This window comes from Trachurus japonicus, chromosome 8, assembly GCF_045865225.1.
Source record: "Trachurus japonicus isolate A0001 chromosome 8, Traja_1.0".
In the NCBI taxonomy this organism is placed as follows: Eukaryota; Metazoa; Chordata; class Actinopteri; order Carangiformes; family Carangidae; genus Trachurus; species Trachurus japonicus.
Genome location: NC_140914.1, coordinates 23,967,725 through 23,989,629, shown reverse-complemented (window position 1 = coordinate 23,989,629; position 21,905 = coordinate 23,967,725). Strand labels below are relative to the sequence as shown.

At 40.1% G+C, this 21,905-nt stretch overlaps 2 protein-coding genes across 2 annotated transcripts; one reads left to right on the top strand and one right to left on the bottom strand.

Annotated features, from left to right (window-relative positions):
* The first annotated feature begins 932 nt into the window (after positions 1-932).
* On the top strand, positions 933-4,351 carry LOC146983311 (uncharacterized). The gene is made up of 3 exons (XM_085784818.1): positions 933-1,470; positions 1,928-2,113; positions 3,955-4,351. The coding sequence occupies exons 1-3, from the start codon at positions 1,023-1,025 to the stop codon at positions 4,263-4,265; spliced, it is 945 nt and encodes a 314-aa protein (XP_085640944.1). The 5' UTR covers positions 933-1,022; the 3' UTR covers positions 4,266-4,351.
* Positions 4,352-4,589: 238 nt separating this feature from the next.
* On the bottom strand, positions 4,590-16,160 carry gucy2ca (guanylate cyclase 2Ca). The gene is made up of 27 exons (XM_085784817.1): positions 15,571-16,160; positions 14,302-14,414; positions 13,567-13,634; positions 13,232-13,450; positions 13,026-13,144; positions 12,517-12,613; positions 12,293-12,404; positions 12,059-12,203; positions 11,518-11,603; positions 11,296-11,413; positions 10,951-11,032; positions 10,481-10,574; positions 10,191-10,253; positions 10,006-10,077; positions 9,819-9,923; positions 9,180-9,266; positions 8,871-9,003; positions 8,606-8,743; positions 8,420-8,508; positions 8,209-8,300; positions 7,747-7,905; positions 7,262-7,454; positions 6,905-7,079; positions 6,372-6,470; positions 6,137-6,231; positions 5,949-6,025; positions 4,590-5,747 (listed from the first exon to the last, which is right to left on the bottom strand). Exons 1-27 carry the CDS (start codon positions 15,788-15,790, stop codon positions 5,540-5,542), a joined length of 3,258 nt encoding a protein of 1,085 aa, XP_085640943.1. The 5' UTR covers positions 15,791-16,160; the 3' UTR covers positions 4,590-5,539.
* Positions 16,161-21,905: the final 5,745 nt, after the last annotated feature.

The following is a 21,905-nucleotide window of genomic DNA, read 5'->3' as shown; positions in this document are numbered from 1 at the left end:
ATCATTTACTGTGAGCAAAGTCTGCTGGTAATTAGCTGACAAGAACAAAAATATATACAATTATCTTTTTGAATTTTGAGGTTTTGATGTTATTAGATTTGGAGAGTCAACACCCCACCATGTGCATACCAAGAGCAGGGCCTGGAGACAACTATTCTGTGTCATTGAGATTCAAGTCTCTTACACCGTTACATTTCATCACATTACATCACTTTTCCATAGCTCGATACAGTTCATTGTCTACAAATTGTAATAGCTTGGTTTCCTTTTGTACAAGACAAGAGCTTCTTTTCATACCTAGACATGTTTCGACGTATTCTTCCATCTTCTTCAGAAGTGTCCCTACGCGTCTTATCAGCTGATGTCACGTACAACAGGAACATTTGAAAATCAGCCAGGTCCGACCACTGGACTGGGAAAATGCCAAAATCGTCCGTACAGAAAGCAACAGCAACCAGAGATGACGATGACATCACAAGACGATGAACCGTGACCAGAAGAGACGATCGATCATGCCATGACATGTCACACCAACACCTGGTGACGCTTTTGAAGAAGACGGAAGAATCTGTCAAAACAAGTCAAGGTTTGAAAAGAAGCTCTTGTCTTACACATAAAAAAAACCAAGCGATTACTTTTGCAACCATCTTTTTACCATCGACACCAAAACATGGTGGATAAATTCTTGTCAGAAAATGTGAGATAACACAGCTTCCTTATGAGATAGGGTCACAAACATTTGTATAAAGTTTATTAAAACTTGTCTGGGGTTAGGGCTTTTCCAGCCATTTCTTTTAGCCTGTTGGTATTTTACAAATATTTATGTTTTATTCTTGTTAATTATTGTATATTTCTCATTAACGTCACTGAACTTGTTGCCCTGTATGCAGTTACATATCACCACGGATTATTTAATCCAAATTGAGGAGCATGGAGGTCAGGACCTTCTTGTTTTTGAAATAGATACACTGCATGCTCTCTCTGCCCCCAGAGACACATAGTGATTCATCCTTTCCTATGAAATGGAGGAACTGAAACATCTGTTAGGCACTCTGTATTCATTTCACAAAGTCTCTCGTCACATCCCCCCTCCGTGTCTCACAGCTCTGTCTTTAACTATTTTCTTTACTGATTTGAACCAGAAACACAACACGAGTTCAGAGGAGGGTCTCGCTGCAGCAGGTCTCTTCGTCGCTCGCTCCGTTTCAGCCATGGCCAAGAAGGAGTGTTCTGCTGGCCAGACTCTGGACAACCTCCTAAAATTGTGTGTCCCCAGCAAACCGGGCACCCAGACCAAGACGGCCTGCTCTGCCGGCCAGGTGTTGGACAAACAGTCCAACAAGTGCATCGCCATCAGAGCAGGAACCACGGCCAAGAAGGTCTGTCCCACCGGCCAGACGTGGGACGAGCTCATCAACAGCTGTTTTCCTAGGAAGACGGAAATCAGAGCCGAGCCTGACCGACCAACAGGTGAGCTGAAACTTCATGGGTGTCTTATCTTCCTGTAAAAAAAAGTTTCTGCCGCCTTAGCAGGTGCTAAAGTGAGATGTTAGTCTTTGTACTTTGGTTTTAGACCTGGTTTGACTTTACGCTCTCGTGGTCTCTTTTAGATGTTGACTTGAATTCTTCTTTGCTGTCAGAGTTGTGTTTATTTTAACTCTAACTGTATTCATGTCCTTATAAGGGATTTCCCCTGTGTACAGCTGCTCGTGGTCTTTAAATGATTTAGTTGTCTGTCAGAGATAGTGGTGAGGTCCTACTGTGTCTGAAATATAAATCTGCCTGAGTTGATTTTTAAACAAAAAACAAAAAAAACCATATACGGTATTATTTTTTAATTTTGTCAACAGACTTCAGACATCTGTATCTGTGCTCATTTTTGGATCAGTGCTTATAAATGTCAGTGAATCTGTCCGATCCCCCTCAGAGCCGCCCCTCCAGCCACATGTAAACCAGGTGAGGGTCATGGCCCCTGTGCCGCAGGCCGACCCGATGATGGTGCTGAGTCCGGCTCTGTGGATCTTCGTGGTGCTGGCTACAGTGGGCTCCATCTTGGCTCTGACTCTGTGGTTCATCATATTCAGACGGGAGACCAGACACAGCAACACCTCGGGTAAGGACAACTGGGATTAGTGATTGAGATGATCAGATTATTTCTGATTGTTTTGGTTTTGTCTTTACTTTTCTGTAGTTCTGAGTGTCACAAAATGGTTCAATTGTAGTTTCAGGGGATTTTCTGCCAAAAAAGTTTCATATTACAATATGACTAATACATTTAAATATATTGGCCTCATCATCTTTCTGTGACTTCTCTAAAAATATGTCAATAAAGTTGACTGACATAAAGTAAATTTTAAACACCTTAAGTGGTCTAACTCTTGAACCTTGTACCAGGTAAAGACATGGATGCTCACCACACCTCTGACGTTACGTACCTTAAATGTTTCAGTGAAGTAATAATCAGTGTTGTAGTTTTCAATCATTTGTCCTCTTTGTTTTTCTTACTGTGAGCGGGGGATCTGACATGCAGAGGAGGCATCTGAGAGTTGTGTTTGGGGGGAAGTGGGGTCGCAGGCAGGCAGGTGATGAAGTGTGACGTTCCTCACAGTAGAAACTCCTCAGTTTCTGTTCTCTTCTTCTCACTTGTCCCCTGGGTCAGCCCCGCTTTCTCACCAGCTATTCTGGTTTCAACACACATCCGTTGGTTAGACAGGACGCATTAAGTCTGCACACGACCTTGCCAACACATAAACTGACAAAACGACAGGCGCTGAAATCAGAATAACTTGAACTCAGCTAGAACAATTCATTATATGAGTGCGGCCTGGTGGATGGAGAGAAATGTTTGTTTCCAGAAAGCTGCTGGTGTCTGTGTTCATTTTGTGAGACATGCTGGTTAAAACAAGTGAATCTAAAATGACCCTGGCAGTCGTGTGAACAGTAGCCTGTCATTAAATCCACAAATTTCCCCTGTGTGGGATGATTAAAATGGGTATCTTTCTTATCTGATCAGCATAGTGTATATCAGGCTGAAAGGTTTCAGCTTTTGTGCTTCAAGTTTGCTGAGGTAACCACAATCACCATTTTAATCCTCTGGTATGTCGCTTCTGTCCAGTCTTAACACAATTATACGTAACACAAAAAAAATCTCAGGGCTGAGCAGAAGCTACATTCACTTCATCAGTAGCATGCTTTTCTCCTCATTGGGTAAACTGCCTGTCACATACCTTTATCCACAGCCAGGAATGTGAAATCTAGATCAGCAGAGTGGAGGTATTCAGCTTTAGTTGTTGTGACACACATCATTGTTTTACTCGTGATGTAACGCAGGACTCTGACTCTTGTCTCGTAGTGTCTGAGAGGCATTTTCTCAGTTGTCTACTTAATATTTTTGCTGTACGACTACATCTATGGTTTAATGTGATGCCAAATTGCTCTCCAAGGAACTTCTTTTCAGTAGTGCGACCACTTTGCCTCCCTCACATCATTTTATGCATTATTTGAAAATATATTTAATTTCTCAACTTTCAATGGTGTAGTTAATTTTTATATAATTATTTATGGCATAATAAATAAAGATTATAGAATAGTATAATTTTTTTTGTCTTAAAAAAAGGCAGCTAAAAATGTTTTACACCCTCACCATATTTTGATACCTTAATTCCTTAACACTGGACTATATGATCACATATTTCTGATCAATCAAGGAGCTGAAGTGAATCATGTGACGCTGAATTTTGGGTAGAAACAGCAGAGTCACTCGTGGCACTGCCAGAAAAGAGCTAAATAAATCTATGTAACATATTACAGTAACTGTTTATAATCAAGATAATGCCATTTTATGTATATATAAAATATAAGAGGGATCCACAACATTGGGGGATTAAATTGAAAGTAAACATGTAAATCAAAGAGGTCTCATCAGAATACGTTATATTCAACGTGACTTTTCAGAGGAGGCAGAACCAGGACTGGAGCCTCTTCAGAAAACCGAGCCACTGGAGGCGATCCACCCGCTGCAAAACGGTTCGGCACAGGTGTTTCAGAGAGAAGCAGAGGCCTCGTTGTCCTGCCCTCACCTGCATGTGGGGGCCCAGACAGAGTCAAAGTGGGCAGATGGCTTCATCGCTTGCAGGGACATTGCAAGGCATGCTGGGAAAGAGGGGGGTGAAGTGCTGTCTGCATACAGCATGAGGGAGCACAAGATCCCACTTCCTGCCACAGAGCTGGGTGGAACTGCATTAGTTACAACAAAAACTGTTTAGAGTGTGTGTGTGTGTGTGTGTGTGTGTGTGTGTGTGTGTGTGTGTGTGTGTGTGTGTGTGTGTGTGTGTGTGTGTGTGTGTGTGTGTGTGTTCTTACTGACTTTTCCTCACTGCATGTGCTGTGTGCTGAAATCCTAATTTCAGATATCTATCTTTTCTACCATGTTTTTATGGTCTTTAAATAATATTATTTTACAGCTGTTTTCAGATATTATGATGTACATTGGTGTCCAATAATACTATGTAAGATTGTGTATAGTTTAATGTATTTTACTGTAAGGTTTTGCAAAAAAAACAAACAACAAAAAAGAAACTGCTCTGAATCATATTTCAAACATCATTTAATAAAAGACAAAACAAAAATTATCACAGAAATATGTCTGATGTTTTGAACTCAGGACGGCATTGCTGTGGTGTGAAAGAGAAATACTAATGACAAGCACATAGTTTGGATATGTTTTCACTGTCTCTGCAGCAGAAATGTCTATTTACATGGTAAATAATTTTGTCAAACATTCTGGATCAGTGAGCTTCCTGAAGACAACAGCTAAACAAAAAACGCTTTAAAGTAAAGTCAAGAAGAGAACATCTAATGTCGTCCTTCAACATCTGGGAGAAAACTGATCATGTGATTTGTGAATAGCTCTTAAAGGAGGACTCTCACACCAAAACCCATGTAGCTGTGACAGCAATGATAGTGTAACTTATCATTGTCCACAGGGCAGTCACAGGCTGTCATGAATGATACAAATTTCAACAAGGCTTGAGACGTTTAAGCCCATACCACTGTTGACTGTGTGACTTTGGCGCCCCCACTTGGTGAAATCACAATAAAGCCTGAGTAATAGAAACCCAAAATAAAGTGAGCCTCATCAGAAAATGATGCTCTATTCCATGCAGTTCAAAATATACAAACATACTGTTTTAGTATTTGGTCATATTTCTCTCTGATTCCCATTAAAAACAGGTTCAATGTAATGACTTATAGTAAGTGTGATAATGGTTCACGGTGAAAGAGGAAGGCTTTATTACAAATGCTTCTTCTGCCACACCTGAAGAAGAATGATAAGCTGAATGAGACAGTTCATTTTAGGAGACAGAGGGATGGAGCAGAGTGAAGAGTGTGAGAATACACAGAACTGAACCCTTTGGCCTTATGTCGTACGTAGCCTACTGTGCCTACTCACTCAAACCACACAGTGCTGATTCAGACTGGTACGAGTTATGAGACACTTCTACCGCCTGTAATTCTTGTACTCAAAGTTCCTCTGCGATCAGAAGTAGGTCATGGGGTTTTCAGTGATTGCCAGGTGGAAGTACTCCGGCGGGGCCTCGCTCTGCAGGCTGCTGTTGGTCTCCCTCCGACGGACTCTGGTGGACAGGGTCTTCCTCTTCTCCAAGCCCCCGTTCTCCGCTCCACGCTTCTCCAGGCTGGACACGATCTTCTCCGCCAGGTCCTGCTGGAGCCGCTGGAAGTTCTCTCTGCGACAGAAACACGAGGATTGTGTCGGTGGTAATGTCCTGTTAAGCTTTTGCAATTTCTGTTTAACTTCAATAACAAACCATAGCTAGGGGGAATTAATCACAGGAGCACAAAACATTAGTAAATGTGTCTCCAATATAACGATAGGTGTTTAAACTAGAGGAGTGGTTGAGTCTGAATGGGACTGTGTTTTTACTCACGCTGTTGGTGGTGTCGGCAGGTTGTATTTGCCCCCAGTCAGCCCTGTTAACCAGTATGTCATCTCTTTGCCCTTACCCTGTGAGTCATTCACACATGGACACACATACAGGAAATGAAACCACTATCTGCACAGTTCACACTTAATGTAAATGCCTGTAAATAGGTTTTTAAAAAATCCAATGCAAACCTTTAGATACGTCTCTCCCCTCTGTTCATACTCAAACTTGCAGTCCGTCCTCTGCAGGATGTTGATGGTGGACTGACTGACATGAATCCTCAGAGCTGGAACGACAACATGAAAAAGAACCAAACCTTCAGCTCCTTTAGGCCTTGGGGATACACAAATTAATTAGAAGCAGCACCTGAACTGCCAACATTGTGAATGCATTTTGTTGTGTGTTTAAGTGTGTGCTGTCTCTTACGCAGGCCTGTGGACTCCATGCGTGAAGCTGTGTTGACTGTATCTCCAAAGAGACAGTAACGAGGCATCTTGTTCCCCACCACTCCTGCCGCACATGGTCCTACACACAAATGCACACACATTAGTGTTTTGTTTTATTTTTCCAGAACTTATTTATTCAGTTGCATCAGATTTGATTCTCATGTTCATCAACTCTCATCATTTACAACATTTATGATGATGAGGTAGATGTGTTTGTTGGTGTCATTATTGTTATTCAGCCACTAGATGTCAGTCACAGGAGGAATTCTTTTTTTTTTTAAGTCTGTGGAGCTGTACACCCCATTCCCCTCTCATTCTTTTCCAGTTTTTTATATATTTTATCAGCTTCTTGGAGAAAATTAGATTTTTTCTAATTAACTAAAATGCTTTAAAGACATTTTTCTTTTGTGTCAAATTAGCCACATTATGGCTACATATGACACCGCTCTGAGGAATCATGCTTAATCTGAAATATTAAGTAGATGGGCCTTGAAAACCATGATTTTCTCTTACCTGAGTGAACACCAATGCGGATCCACAGTGGGATGCCAGGCAGGTGCTGCAGCTCAAAGGTCCCTACGAATGCCAGGATGTCCAGGGCCATGTGAGCGATGTCCACTGCATGTCTGTTGCCATTGCGTTTGGGCAAACCTGATGCAACCATGTATGCATCTCCTATTGTCTCAACCTGAGATGAAAAGCTACATTGATTAAACTATCACCTGATAATGACACATATATCAGTCGATCCCCAACATCAGCTGCTTTACAACACAACACAACAATCCAGCACCACTGCCCTGTGACATACTGGTACATACTGTACACTGGTTAAGCAGTAGATTACCACAGACCCAGGGAGCAGAGTACCTTATAGACGTCATGGTGGTCAAGGATGCTGTCAAAGTTCTTGTAGATGTGGTTGAGCATGTCCACCACCTCCATTGGGGTGCTGTAGTGGCACAGGGTGGTGAATCCCACAATATCACTGAAATAAATGGTCACCTCCTCAAACAGCTCTGGCTCCACTCTGCCCGTCTCCTTCAGCGAACGCACCACTGGGCTGAAGAGACGTAAGGGGAGAGGGGTGGAAAAGAAAATGGTAACCATCACCAACAAAATGTATGGGTTCATTATGCTTTAGTACTGGAAGAATATATTAACCATGCCTATCAAATGGAGGCTTTATGAAATCCAGGGATTACAGTAAAGAGAGAGAAAATGATCTGTCTTCTGTGTGACTGTGTGTTTGGTGACTACAAACTAATGATTCAGTGTAGATTAAAATGCTGTAGAGGTGGGTGATAATCCCTGATAGGTGTCCTTGTTTTCTGCAACAGCAGGTCCAAACCTACCCAGGAAGGAGCATGAAGTTGAGGCGATCGGCTCTGTCCCTCTCAGCTTTGTACAAATACGTCCTCTCCTCTACCAGATGCTCCAGAGTCCTCGAGTAATTCTGCAGGCGGCGGATCAGGTTGTCCATGTACGTCTCAGTGGCTTGGTTGTGTAGGTTACTGTGTAATAGGTCAAATGTGCATCATTACAAACACAATTTATATCATTCAATAGATTACTTATCATGCAAGAGAACAGTGCAGCAATAATTATCTCATAGAAACAATACAACATATGGCCAGAAATATTCGGACACCCTTGTGTTTTATTCCCCTGTTTCAATATTGAGTAAAAACTAAAAACACCAAGGCTTTGGACTGGGCTTGTCAAGAATCACATATGGTCTGTGTCCACATGCATTTAGCCATATGTTACAGAAACAATTAAAAGTCACCGTAAATAAATGTATGTTGTAGACGTACCTGAAAATCTTACCCAGAGCCACTTCTATTCTTTTAAAATCTGGCCTCTTCTCTGGGTCTTCCTCCCAGCAGCTCTTTATTAGTATATACAGCTGTATTAACAAAGAGAAAGAAAATCAGAGAGGAGGCTCCACTTTATCAATAGTAATGCTCAGACTGTGTCAGTGACTGTAACAGCAGACAGCTCCTCAGTGTTTGGCGGCTGTCTTACCTGGACCTCCCTCTCTGATGCACTGTCGAAGTTGAGGTCGGGTCTGAACATAGTCATCGCGGAGGGATACTGCACTCTGTGGATCTTTTCTGAGGGATCGCATTAGCCATCAGTTACAACAAAAACGTGCTAATGTATTTGTTATCCTGCTCATGGCAGTATACTGAGCCAGTATAGCAGGTCTACCTGCAACATTGGAGCACAGCTTTGTGTAGAACGGGGTTCGCCTCATAACAATCTCATGGCCAATGATGCCATAGCTGTAGACATCGCCTCTCTGAGACACCCCATCTTTGCGAAGATGCTCCGGGGCTGTCCACACATCTGAGAGGAGAGGAGAGGAGAGGAGAGGAGAGGAGAGGAGAGGAGAGGAGAGGAGAGGAGAGGAGAGCTCTGAGTGTTAAAATCAATTCATGTCAACTTCCCTGATGATGGATAAACTCAGTCTCACCTTTGCCTGGCCTCAGGATGGTGTGGCAGCCAAAATCAGTAATCTTGACCACCATGCGGTTGTCAACCACACAGTTTGTGGACTTAAGGCGACCGTGGACTTGAATATTACTGGAGTGCAGGTATGACATGCCCTGTAGGAGATAAAAAAAAAAAGAGCTAGAGGACTGTCTTTATGTGATTTGCTATGTGTCCTTTTCATCCCTCGTGTATTTTTTTTTTAATTCCACTGTGACAAGCATGAAAGAAAAATATTTCCAATACAGCATGGCAAATACTATGATAATGTGGTTAATCAATCAAACATTACCTTTGCTATGTCGTACATGACTGATATCTTAAACTCCATGTCCATGAAGGTCTCATCTGGGTAGGAGATTCTGTCATTCAGAATGTACTGGAAAACAATTAGATAGAGATCAGTTTTACTACTGTGGTTACACACTTTACTCTGTGAACTATGAAATACTTAACTAATCGACGTGCATGTGGGTGTGTACGTGTGTGTACATGAGCGTGATCACTCACTAACATTTCTTATCATATGAGCAGTAAAGTCACTGAGAGCTGTGTAGAAAGGAGGCCACAAAGCTCGGTCATAAACATGTTGTCTGTACTGTCATGTCAACACTGCACCAGAAAATGGTTGTAGCCTACCTTTGATTTGAAACTTTTCAGAGTCAGTTTGAATTATAACTATATAATTACATTGATTTGTGAATCTGAATTTGGAGTCAATATGAGCATTTGAACCAAAATAGAAGAAAATAAAAAATAATTTCCAAAACAAAAGCTCAAAAAGATTCAAAAAGAGTCAAAGGTGTTGTGTCTGCATATCAAACAGGCTAACTTCACCAACTGCACTGACTACACTGACTAATGAGGAATACCGGACGCTGCAGGACCAGACATACAGGGACATTTGAAGACGGTGGGTCTGAGTTCTTACCCGCAGGGAGCCCCTCTGGCACAGCTCAAACACACCAAACACACCGTACTCAAACTTGACTGTGCCATAGAACTTGGTCAGGTTGTAGTAATCGATGCGCAGCAGCTGAAACATGGAGACATGTAAATGAGAAGGCAGTAGCAGAAAAAGAGTAAATGTTTCTTATATAAGCATAGAGCTGTCTTACAGTGTTAAGCTCAATCCTCTGATCCTGGTTGAAGTCCCCATCTGCTTGTTTCAGCTCCTTCAAGATAACAGGCTGAGGAATATACAGAAATTAAACACTGAGGGGAAAGGCTCAAGGTGACCAACCGCTACTCTATTATTTCTATACCATTAGATATGGATTTTTGGAAGATGGAACATGAGTACCTTCTTGTCGTAGCACCCTCGATGAGAAAAGTATGTGCTGTCCTTCCTCTTATCATCATCAATCTGTAACATAAAGATGTACAGTGAGAGAAAAATAGTGATTGAAATTTACTGTCCTCCTAATTATCCAAACACTGGCCATGAGCACTACTCTGAGCTACTTGAATACTTGAGTATACATCATGCATACTCATGTATACTCCACTGCAAAATGTAAATGTTCACTGCACTACGGACTAAACCAGTGGTACAATCTAAACCGCTCACAGTTGATTAATGAAGCAGTTTACCTTCAGTGAGACCGCCTTCTCATCCAGTGGACCAATCAGGTGCGGGTCGATATGAGACCACTTCTTCTGCATGAGGCGGTCTTTCCTGTTTTGCCTTATTTACAAACACACACAGAGTTGTGTCTTCATTACTCCAGAGGATATTACAATGACTTTCACTAATTTTGTTAAGCCTTTTTTGCAAACTGAAACACTACTACTTGCCCAAACCTTAAGTTAACCCTAACCCTATGTCTTAATGTCTTTGTTTGTTCATTATAGGCTTTTTGTCCCCATAAGGAAGGTCCACCTGTACAATGTTTCACATGTATCCAATCACTAAACAGCTTCAAACAGTTGTATGTGGTCTTTCAGTTCACTTTCAGAGCTTCCACTAAAAACAGCACCAACTCCCTGGTCAGAGTTGTCATTTAAAACATGTACATGTAACCCCTGTGTAAGGGCTGTGAAACGTGTTGTCTGCTGTCTACCTGTAGAAGATGAGAGCAATGGCAGTCACCACGATGACGCTAAGACTCAAGACGATCACAATCACATCCTGCAACTCTAGGCCTGGAAGCAAACACACAACAAAGCATTTTACAGTGATACCTGTGAGACTATGAAATCACAATATATTTCCAAAGGATATCTTTGGACTTGGTTGTTTTGTTCCTCAACATTTTGGATTGGTTGAGAAATACAATTTTGGGAAATACTTGAGAAAAGCCCTTGCTGTGAGGCCACAAGAGAACTCACAGACCAGTGAGAAATTGAGCTGTGACTGATAGTGACAGTTTTCAGGTTAGAAGAAGCAGCACATCTGTGTGGATTACCATGTGGTTTTTCAGGCTTGTCACTTGGCAGACGATTCCCTTCCCACTTCAGCGCAGGGTTTAGTTCTGTAAATGTGGTTTTATTTTGTGATGTATCAAACTCTAACAGGGTTTCGTACTGGAGAGAGGACAGAAACAACATTTCATGTTGACACTGACTTTTTAAAGCAGAGCAGTGATTTTGACAAAAAGAAAATGCCCATGATCAAATTGTTGTCTCACCTTGTCAGTGACAGTTGATGTGTAAATAAAAGAAAAGTTAGCATCTCTGTCACCATATTCGTCAAGAACGTAGTACCCTCCCATTCCTGCTTGATGCAAAAACACACACATAAAACAACTAAAGCATTTTAATTTAATTACAATTTATTTGCATTTAAATTGGATAGGCTACCGACTGTTTAATGAAGAGCAATTTAAAAATAAAAACTGCAAAGTTAATGAAAATGGCAAAAATACCAAAGAATCAGTTTTAAGACAAGAAGAAGGCAGCAAATAAATAGATATGGGACCCACCTAATACTTGGTACTTTTGTTAAAGAGTAAGATCAAAACTCTGAGTCATCAATCATTAAAACAATTGTCTATTATTTCAAGGTTACAGTGGGCCTAAAAGAATGGTATTAACAAGCCCTTCACTTAGACTGCATCCTCTGTCCTCCCTGATAAAGATGACGGTGTAGTACCATTGACTTTCTTTTGCATTGTAGTTCAGCCTCTCATTTTATAGCAAACCTCAAATTGTTATGTCGCTCATATGTACCGTCAAAAGAGGTATTTCCAAATGGGTTGTCACTCAGCGGTACGTCAGCGGATTCCCCGTTGCGTTGCCGGCTGAGCATCCTCTCTCTGAGCACTTTGCCAAATAACAGAGCGCCATCGTGGTACCCCGCCACATAGTCATTTATCTGCTCATTCGGTTAAAAGGCAGAGAGAAAGAGTAAATGAGTCATTGTTAATGCTTCTCTACACAATATATTGTTCAGTCACAACTCACCGTGTCATTGTATGTTGAGTGAGAGCCACTGTTGTAGTTTCTCTGTGGCAGAGTGACCACCAGGACGTCCTCCATACCTCTGGCAGATGTTGTGTTGACATGATAATCTGGGCTGGAGAAAGGTAAATGGTGTTAATGTTATGTTTCACTAAGTATGTTCTGTATTTATTAACTGATAGTGAATAGATTTATGTGGCACCATGGTTAGAGTGGACAGGCCTTACTTGAAAAGATCAAGGAGGATGAACATGATGTTCTCGTCTATCGAATATTTCTCCTTTATTGTGCCAATGTCATCACGGGTCCCACATAAGATGATGACTGAAATGAATAAACCAAGAAGCAAGACATTAGAGTCATACATTTAATCTAACAACCCAATGTAGGCTACTTTATATCAAAAACACATATGAATTATTTGAAAATAGAGCAAAACAACAGAGACACAGTTGTCCTGCAGGTGAGGAGAATATTTGGCAGTGGAAAGAAAAGTCTTTCCATGTGCCAATACTAACAGTATTATAAGATATTAGAATATACTATTCAACCATTGGTTAGGATTACCATTTTTACCACCCTGTTTAACTAGTCACAATGGGTTAGGTTTAAGTTTGGGGTTAGGGTTGGTAATTACAGCATGTTTTTCACTTGGTTGGGTTGGTCAGGGTTTGGTGACAAAACAGTCAAAAAATAAATACATTTTAAAGAATATTTTTAAAAAAACAACACCCACTGTTACTGAATCTTTGATTATTATTTAGGGCCTTCTCCAGCTCAGCTTCCCCCCGAAGCATTTCTCTGTTTATCTTTGATGCAAAGTAGGCACGGGGTGCCTCTAGTGCATTGTTGTACCTGTGGCAATAATACAAGAACAAAATGGTTCAAGCCAAGTGAAGCTGTATGGATCACTAGTGTGACCTGCAACCTGAGTTATCTCACCAGAAACAGTCCTCGCTCACGTTGGTTGACTTCTTGTAGACATAAACGTCTTTCCAAGGGCTCTTAAAATCCAATTCTTCTTTCATAAAGTGGACAAATAGGTCTGTGATCTTGCGTGCAGGAGGCAGAATCCTGGTCAGTTTGGATTTATAGTCACATGAGAGACCAAAGCTCCCGGCCGAGATGATGGGAATGCTTAGACTCAGGCCAAGGTCATCACTGAGGCAAATAAAGTAAAAGGCAAATAAAGTAAAAAATAATAATAATAATAATAATAATAAGTCAATCGTCAATTGGTATCTGTTTGATAAAGAGAGGAAGAAAGTCATACTCACTCCACTAACTGGAATGTGGCATAAGTGCAGGAGGGCCCGAGCATGACGCACCCGACAGCACCTTTGTTCTGCAGAGAAATACAGTAGATACAGGGATTCTATTATCACTGAGGCATCATACCAGAAAGTCTGTTTGTACAATAAATCACCAGCCAAAGGCTTTATGGAGATATCAACCTTTTCCCTGGCCCTCTTCTCTAGTTTTATGTTTCCCTGAATCCCCAATAAACATAACTAAGCAACAACAAGAGTCAGACCTGTAGAAGCTCAATATAGTTCAGCATCCTGTAACTGCAATAGTCTGCTAGTTGTGCAAACCGTATCTCTGCCTTCAACTGTGACAGAGGCAACTTCCTCAATTAAGCAACTGTTTGGTGCAAAATGGTGAGTCTGCAGAGAAGTGGTTGATCATTGACTGTGAGACACTGACAGCAAAAACTGTCTTTTACTGTTAGTGTTAGTGTTTTAAATAATTATGTAACAATCAGCCATGTCTAACTTTACGTCCAATAAAAACCTTTGAATAATAGATAACTGCAATTTGTAGGTGCTCAGAAAACAAATAGGTTAGAAATGACAATATAAACAGAAGACTGGAGATTTTAGTTCTGATGTTACTCATGTGGTCCTAGAGCCTCTCAGTGCCAATTCACCAAATGACATTTTTACCCCCATGTCCTTGATACTTTGATATATTTTTAATCATCTGCTTTGACATATTGTGACTATACTCACATGCAGCCTCTTGAGTATTGCCACTCCCTCACAGGTACTGCTTCCACAGCCCTGTCGATTGTACGCGGTGGTGTCGAAGCCACTGTAGTTAGCCGTCAAAGTAAAGTTTAAACCTTGAGTCATGGAAAGAAGATAAGAGTTATTAATATTAAAATTATGACCCCATTCATCTTATCTATGTTCAAATTAGATTAAACTGGGTTATCACCAACTGATGTAAATTGCCTCTGTTTTCTGAAAGAAAAAGTGTGTTCACAGCGACTGTAAGAAAAACACTGAAGACTGTCACTTGGAGGATCAACCTCATACAAAATAACAGGAGTAAAAATGAAGTTCATTGGCAATTCATACTGAAAATAATAGATTTATATTTCCATGTGTATTTGGGTAAACAACACTTTTACTGGTTTCACCCAGTACGTGGTTGGTTGACTTAACTGGACCCACTGTGATTTATGTTGTTCTGAGCTCTATGTAGGGCTTTGCTTATTGTAGCATGAATAGAACAAAAAAAAGTTCTAGGACAAGTTTGATATCAGGTTCATTGGTGCAGTCTCAGTAGAGGTTAATTTGGGATAATCTTTAGCCTATCTTAACGCAAACACTCAAACCAGAAACAGCTAACCACTAGCTCCACTGAAAGAGAGCAAAAGAGGCTTCCCAACCTCCAAAACTGTTCTGATTACATGCTGCATCCTGTGGTTTCCTCTGGTTGTCTTCCTGTGTATCACACTTCAACACTTTATTGATACTGGCTCCAGTTTGTCCAGATTAGCTTGTGCCAAGCTTAGGCTAGTAGAGTCCTTATTCCTTCCTGATTACAGTGAAGTTTTTTCCACTCTGAGACTCGTTCATCTGGCTGAACATGAAAGCGCTCTGACTTGCTGCTTCATGTGCTTAGAGGATATTAAAATTGATCTATAAATCTGTTATAATCTGAACAAGCCCCACCCAGCCCTGGGTTTGAAAATTTCATTTTAAATTGCAATTAAAATTTGTATTATCCTCAAAACTCTTTTATCACGTAGGCTACACAGTTATGACCTTTTCTTACCCTACAAGATTGGAGAAACTCGTTCATACATTTTTTACCACCTTACTACCATGCTTTATATCTCTGATTTTATAAGAGCTGCTAGAACTTGATTTCCCAGTTGGGTATTTATGAGTTTTGAATGTATTGTCTTTTCTTATAAACACTGTTGCTGTAGATCACATCAAATTGTTATTATCTATAGGGTCCATTATTTCAGAACTATCAGTCCATACCATGCCTAATGTTCTCCAGCCTGTCCTCTTCAATAGCTTGCTCCACAGCTGCCTCAACGAATGGTCGACTCCACCCGTAAGTGTTGTCTTCCAGCAGTACAACATTAATGGTGTATGTGCGGTTCGATGCAAGACACTCATCCAGCATCTTGTTGGCGACCACCACCATTGTCAGTACTCCCAGATAAAGTAAACTGTGTAAGCTGCACATATTGATCATTATGAGTTTCCTTTTCCTCTCAGAGTTGTGCGTCTTCTCCACAGTTTCTACATGTCAAATATATTTAACCGTGCTCACTGCAGCTGAGGGCAGGTCTCTACATTTGTCCACCAGAACAGGTCCTCTCCACTGACGACAGAAGTCCAAAAACAGAAGTTAACAAGGCTTTTCAGTGACGAGTCTTGATTCACTGTCCAGTGTCCACTTAAAAGACAAAAATCTGTTGTGTAAAATATTGACTTTGCCACTTTCAGTAAAAGAAGAAAAAAAATCCGTCCTCACACCAGTTCTTCCTTCAGTGCAAACCTGGGATCAATAATCCTCCACCTTGGTGTAGGCTGGCCTACCTGTCCTCTACGCGTTAATGAACAACTGACAAGTGTCAGTCGATGCACCAGTCAGAGGGAGGGCAGGGCAGGAAAGACTCCCACAATCCATCTGGACAAACTTCTCACTTAGAAACTAACAGTGCTCATAATTCATTCTGTTTGTAGGCCTAAACACAAAGTTTAGGCCTGCCTCACCATGACATCACTGGTATCAATGACATTAGAGATTATCCCCAACTCGCCATTTTGAGCAGTTTGTCAGTAACAGCCTCACAGTCTGTGAGAAAATAAATCACAAATACTCTTGCGATGACAAAGGTAGATTGATTCTCAGCTCATGACTTACAAACAAACAAAAAAACATATGTTGAACAGTCAGAGGTATTTAATATTTTGCCTCTGTTTTTGTACATGGTATGTTCTGAGGACAGACAGAGGCGAGGAAAAGATTGTATGCTGAAAGGAGCAAAGGTCAAAGGAGGCCATAAAAGTGAAGGTTTGTGTGGAGCTGAGAAATATTGTCTGCTATAAAAGCAGGGCGGATTAAGTCTATAAAAGTCTTGGCCAAACTGTTGCACCAGTGTCCCTTCATTTGGAGAAAACCAGGTTTGACCCCAATAATACATCACTATAACCATGTCAAAGATGCACATACTACATGTTATTCTTATTTGTTTTGGACAAAGTGGGTCACTGAAGTTGCAGTAAAGCACGTAATAAAAATGCTGTCATTTTTTAAATCTATTTTGGATTTTTTTCTGATAATTCAATAAGTTGATTGAATAATTTGAAATGATTTGGTCAACATGAAACTCGAAAACAGTGAAAAAGAAAACAGTACTCTAAAATACTTATTTTACTGTAGAGTTAAGACAAGTACTTGAAAATCATTTATTAAAGGAGCTCTGTACGTTTCTCTAAAGCCAAGCATGGTTTTTAGTGGTAGAGGTGGTTTGAAAACAGCCATTGATTTTATTGTAGAAGAGGATGTACCTTCTAGGCAGTGAGGGTACATTAAGTGTTGATTTGTTCCTGCTAGGATGGGACTAGTAGGTTAGCATGCTAACTTAAGTGGATGAATAAATGACTGAAATAAGAGTTAATACTGTTGTTGCTCGCTGTGGGGGAGTAAGGGAATGAAGTTTGCTGCTGAACTCCCAATATTTAAACAGCTGTTAATGCTAATGTTTGCCATGCAGCAACAAAACTTACAAGTACAATTAGAAAGTTAATCAGTTATCAAAATAGTTGCTGATTAATTTTCTGTGTTGATCAACCAATTGTTTGATCAATTACTCAGTGCAGCTCTACTCACAGTGTTGGAAAAGGCACGTTTTGTCGTAGAGACAAAATCCCACCATCATTCCATCTCCTTCACATATCTTCTCCATAGGTGGGGCTTAATCTTGCTTGTGTCAGTATGTATACTGACAAAATTTAGCTTAGTGTATACTAAGCTAAAGCTTTATCAGGAATATACAGTATATATATATCATTCATTATTAGTTCTGATATTTTTAACATAATATCAATCAATCAATCAATCAATCAATATCAATACAACTTTATTGTCCCTGCAGGGAAATTTGTCATGGACAGTCATGTGCCGCAAGTAACTGCATTACATAAGTACGCAAAACAGATGAAAAACCAGTACATTTGACATTCCTTGCACAGTTCTCACATACACACAACTCTCCCATTCACACAAATGCATATAAATATGGTAGATAAAAAGTACTGATGAGAACTATTACAAACTCAAATAAAGTGCAGGAGTGTCAGGAGCATTAAAAAGATTTTTTTTTAAATATAATAAAAAATTTAAAAATAAAATAAAAAAAGCACAGTCTCAAGAAAAAGAATGAAAAGTAGGGATAACAACCCAATTACAATTTAGCAGGTTTTTTTTAGAAGGGAAATGGATGTAGGGAGGAAGCTGAGTTTGTATCGGTTACTTTTGCATCGGCTTGCTCTATAATGTCTCCCTGAAGGCAATAGTTCGTATTCTGAATACAGAATATGTGAGGGGTCATTTAGAATTCTGTGTGCCAGGTTCACACAATATATGAACTGTATACGAGAAATCCAACATTAAAGTTCTTTTTTAATACATGTGGAAGATGATAAACACATGTCCTGTTTAGTTTCCTTTAATAAAATTGCAATTAACACCAAGACACCCACTACATTATTACGCTGTGTGACTCACACTAAACAAACAACAGGTAGAAATCGCCTCATGTTCATCATTTCCAACCAAATCGCCTGCCTTTCCAGTACAGTACATCACCACTCAGTTTCCTGCCTGGCCATCACCTTACAGGGTCGTAAACATCCTAAACAAACACACACATATGACATTGTAATAGCACGGTTGGCTTGGGGCACGCAGCCATTTATCCCCATTACAGTTCAATGTGAAGAGGCTTTCCGTCTCAACACACTCTGGTGTATTATCAGACAGAGGAAACAGTATGTCTTAAAAGGGACCCAACTCTTTGTTTTATTGTCACAATCTGGCTGTTAAGCAGCTGAACGTTGGCAACAGTGGCTGTTATGGTAAATCAGAGAGAAAAAAGGTCCAGCTGAGCACTTCCCCTGCAGATAAGAGGGTTGTTTTAATGGGGACCTTACCCTCAATTCACAGAGCACCCAAACAAGTTGGTTAGCATGTAGGCCAGACACACACAAAGACAACACACACACACAAAGATTAATGATAAAGCTGTGAGACCCTGTCCATTTCAGTAGGAAGAAACTCACAGATTGAGGTCAACAGATAAAGAGGCATGTTCATAATATCAGAAGCTAATGATTAGTCTGTTTATGAGTATAGCCAATAATCATCCTCGACTGCACCCTCCCTCATTAGCCGCTTACTAACAAATCCGAGACATTAATACATGATTGAACCCACTGACACCACTGTGGGTTCACAGGTCAAATACCACAGGGTCTGCCTGTGTGGTCCTAACAGATACACTACATTACATTGGTTAGTATACAGTATATATACAGTGTGTATACAGTGTGTGCGGGACAATAGGAGTAATATTGCTTTTTGCTCCGACATTATCACTTATTTTGAACTTAGATCTTTGCAGTGGTGATTTATGATAGCTGTGAAATGTGGGAAAGATAAAACATACAAGTGATTTATGGTGCCAGTATTAAGCTGGTCACCTGTTGCAAAACTGCCCTGTAAGAGTTTGGACCAACAATCAGTCGAGTCGGTAACTTGAGGACAAAAAATCAACCAACCAACAAACCAAGCAGCCAACAAACCGACACCATAAACACCTATACCATCTCTAAAATCAATTCAAGCTTATTGGCCAATAAAGTATGAGAATATTAATTTTGAATAGTGTTTTAATGTTAAGGCCATAATTCCAAATGTCCTTCATCATTTTTTTTAAAATAAAAGTGTTAATATTGAGAGCTTTAATGTCTGTGCTGTAGGCTACTTACACCAATTTTCACTTTTGTGTTGTTTGTCCATCTACATGATCAACAAACTTTTGCTTGGACATACAAACAGTTTTGCAAAGCACACATTTTTTAGACACACAAGAGATCTCCCATGTAAACATTTCACATTTACACATGTAAGACAAATATTGTCATATGTAATAGAAAGGGCTATTTGTTATAAGGGCCAAACCTCTGGTAAATACAACCGATTTATCACTTCAGTCAACACAGTGTTTTGGACACTGGACTTCATCTGCATTTGTGTACAGGTTGTAGAAATGTAGAGAGTAGACTAACTGGGATTTCTGTACAGGGGTAATATGGCAGTGACTCACTAGGTCTTATGAAAGCTACTTGCTTTATTTTGGTCAGATGATGATTAAGTTCAAGCTTAAATCAACCCTATCACCTTTTATGTTTCCATGTAACTGGCAAGAATAACTTCCTGGTCTGGTGAAATCCATTAACAAATCTAAAGTGAGAGTAACTACAGTTCCTCTCCTGACTGCTACATCTCTGACTCGTGCTCAGCTGTTCTGCCCCCTTGTGGATAAGACGGCTCATTAGAGTTGAGAATGATCCTAAAACCTAACACTGTCCAGTTTAAAGTAAAGGATGAGGATGATATTCACATTCCTGTGTTGAGAATAAAGCTGTGAATCAAATAATGTTAAAGTACTTTTTTTTTGGGGGGGGGGGGCTTTTTTTTGCCTTTCTTATTTGATAGCACACAGTAGAGATAGACAGGAAAGGGGGAGGCAGAGAGAAAGGGAATGACACGCAGGAAAGGGCCGCCCGACACGGGACTCGAACCGGGGCCGCCTGCACCGAGGACTGCAGCCCCAACACGGGGCGGCCGCCCCAACCACCGCGCCACGCACCACCCCATCAAATAATGTTTTATAGAAGATAAAACAAGAAGATGCCATGGACCTAGAGGACAGCACCAGTATTTCAAAATGAAGCAAAATATAAAGCTGGCCTTACTTTAAATGTGTTATTTCTTCATAAACATTTTCCATTGTTCTGAGAAAAAAGAACAATTTTGACTTATTTGAGAAAGATGTTTATATACGTACAAATTGCAGCGAGTCTGTTGTCTGGAAAGTTCATGGGCTTGTTTCATCAGAAAATGAGACGAATCTTCAAGCTATGCTTGTCCGTCCTACTGCAGCTGTCCCAACCAAGGGACCAAGGGACCTCTGTCTCTTCAGACAGTGGTGCCTTCTGCTGTAGAGCAAAGGAGGGAGGGGTTTAGATCTTTATGTGTTGAAAGAACTAATCTAGAATTAGTTTTACAAATTAGGACAGAGTTTTGGTCATGGAAAAATGTTTGAAAACTGCTTCATGGAATAAGGCAATGAACACTTTGTAAATAAAAAAAATCTAATAGTAAGTTACTGTATATATCAAAAATGTGTAACTAAACCAAAAAGCTTGAAGCAAAACATGTTACAGTATGTCATAAGGTAGGTGAGTTTCAGGGGGAGTTTTTACTAAGACCCTTCAGAGACAAGTAAAGATTTTGGAAACTTGGGGGCCCTGCCAGAGGATCTCAGAGACACGGTGACTTAACTCACAGGGAGTCAAATCAGGACAGATCACAGCCACACGTACACATACAGGACATGCTGCCATTAATTATGCAATAAAGAGTGTGTCAGTGGTTTGGGGATGAATGTCCATTTATATTAAGGCTGCAACTAATGACTGTTATGTAGAGCTGATACCTCCATTTGCCTGTTGGTGACAAATTGTCAACTGACTAATTGTTTTCCAAGAAAAAAAAAAGGTCCTTCTCAGATGTGACAATGTGCTGCTTCTTTATATGATGATAACGTCAATATTTTTGTTATGACTTGGACAGAATAAATTGTATGGGCAATCATGATCCACAAATTTCCACAATTTAGCACTTATTATTTGTTTGATTTGTTTTGAAATAATCTGCAGATTATCAATAATGAAAATAATTGTTATCTGAAGTTCATGCATTTATCTGAATAAACTCTATTTTTTTTTCAATTATTATTTATTATATTGACAGTAGACAGCAATCAAATACAGAAGGTGACTGGTGTGATACATTTGGATGTGTTATTACAACAAACTAAAGCTTGCAAACAAATGCAATTACAAAACAATATTTTTTATAAACATGTCATATTTCTAGATGTCAGCCCTAATGAGGTGTAACACATATTTATAAATCTGTATTATTATATCTACATGTAGTTATCAGCACTTTGGAGTAGCCTATATTTACTATTTACTTTACTATAAGGAGATTATAAATTGCCTTTGCTCTT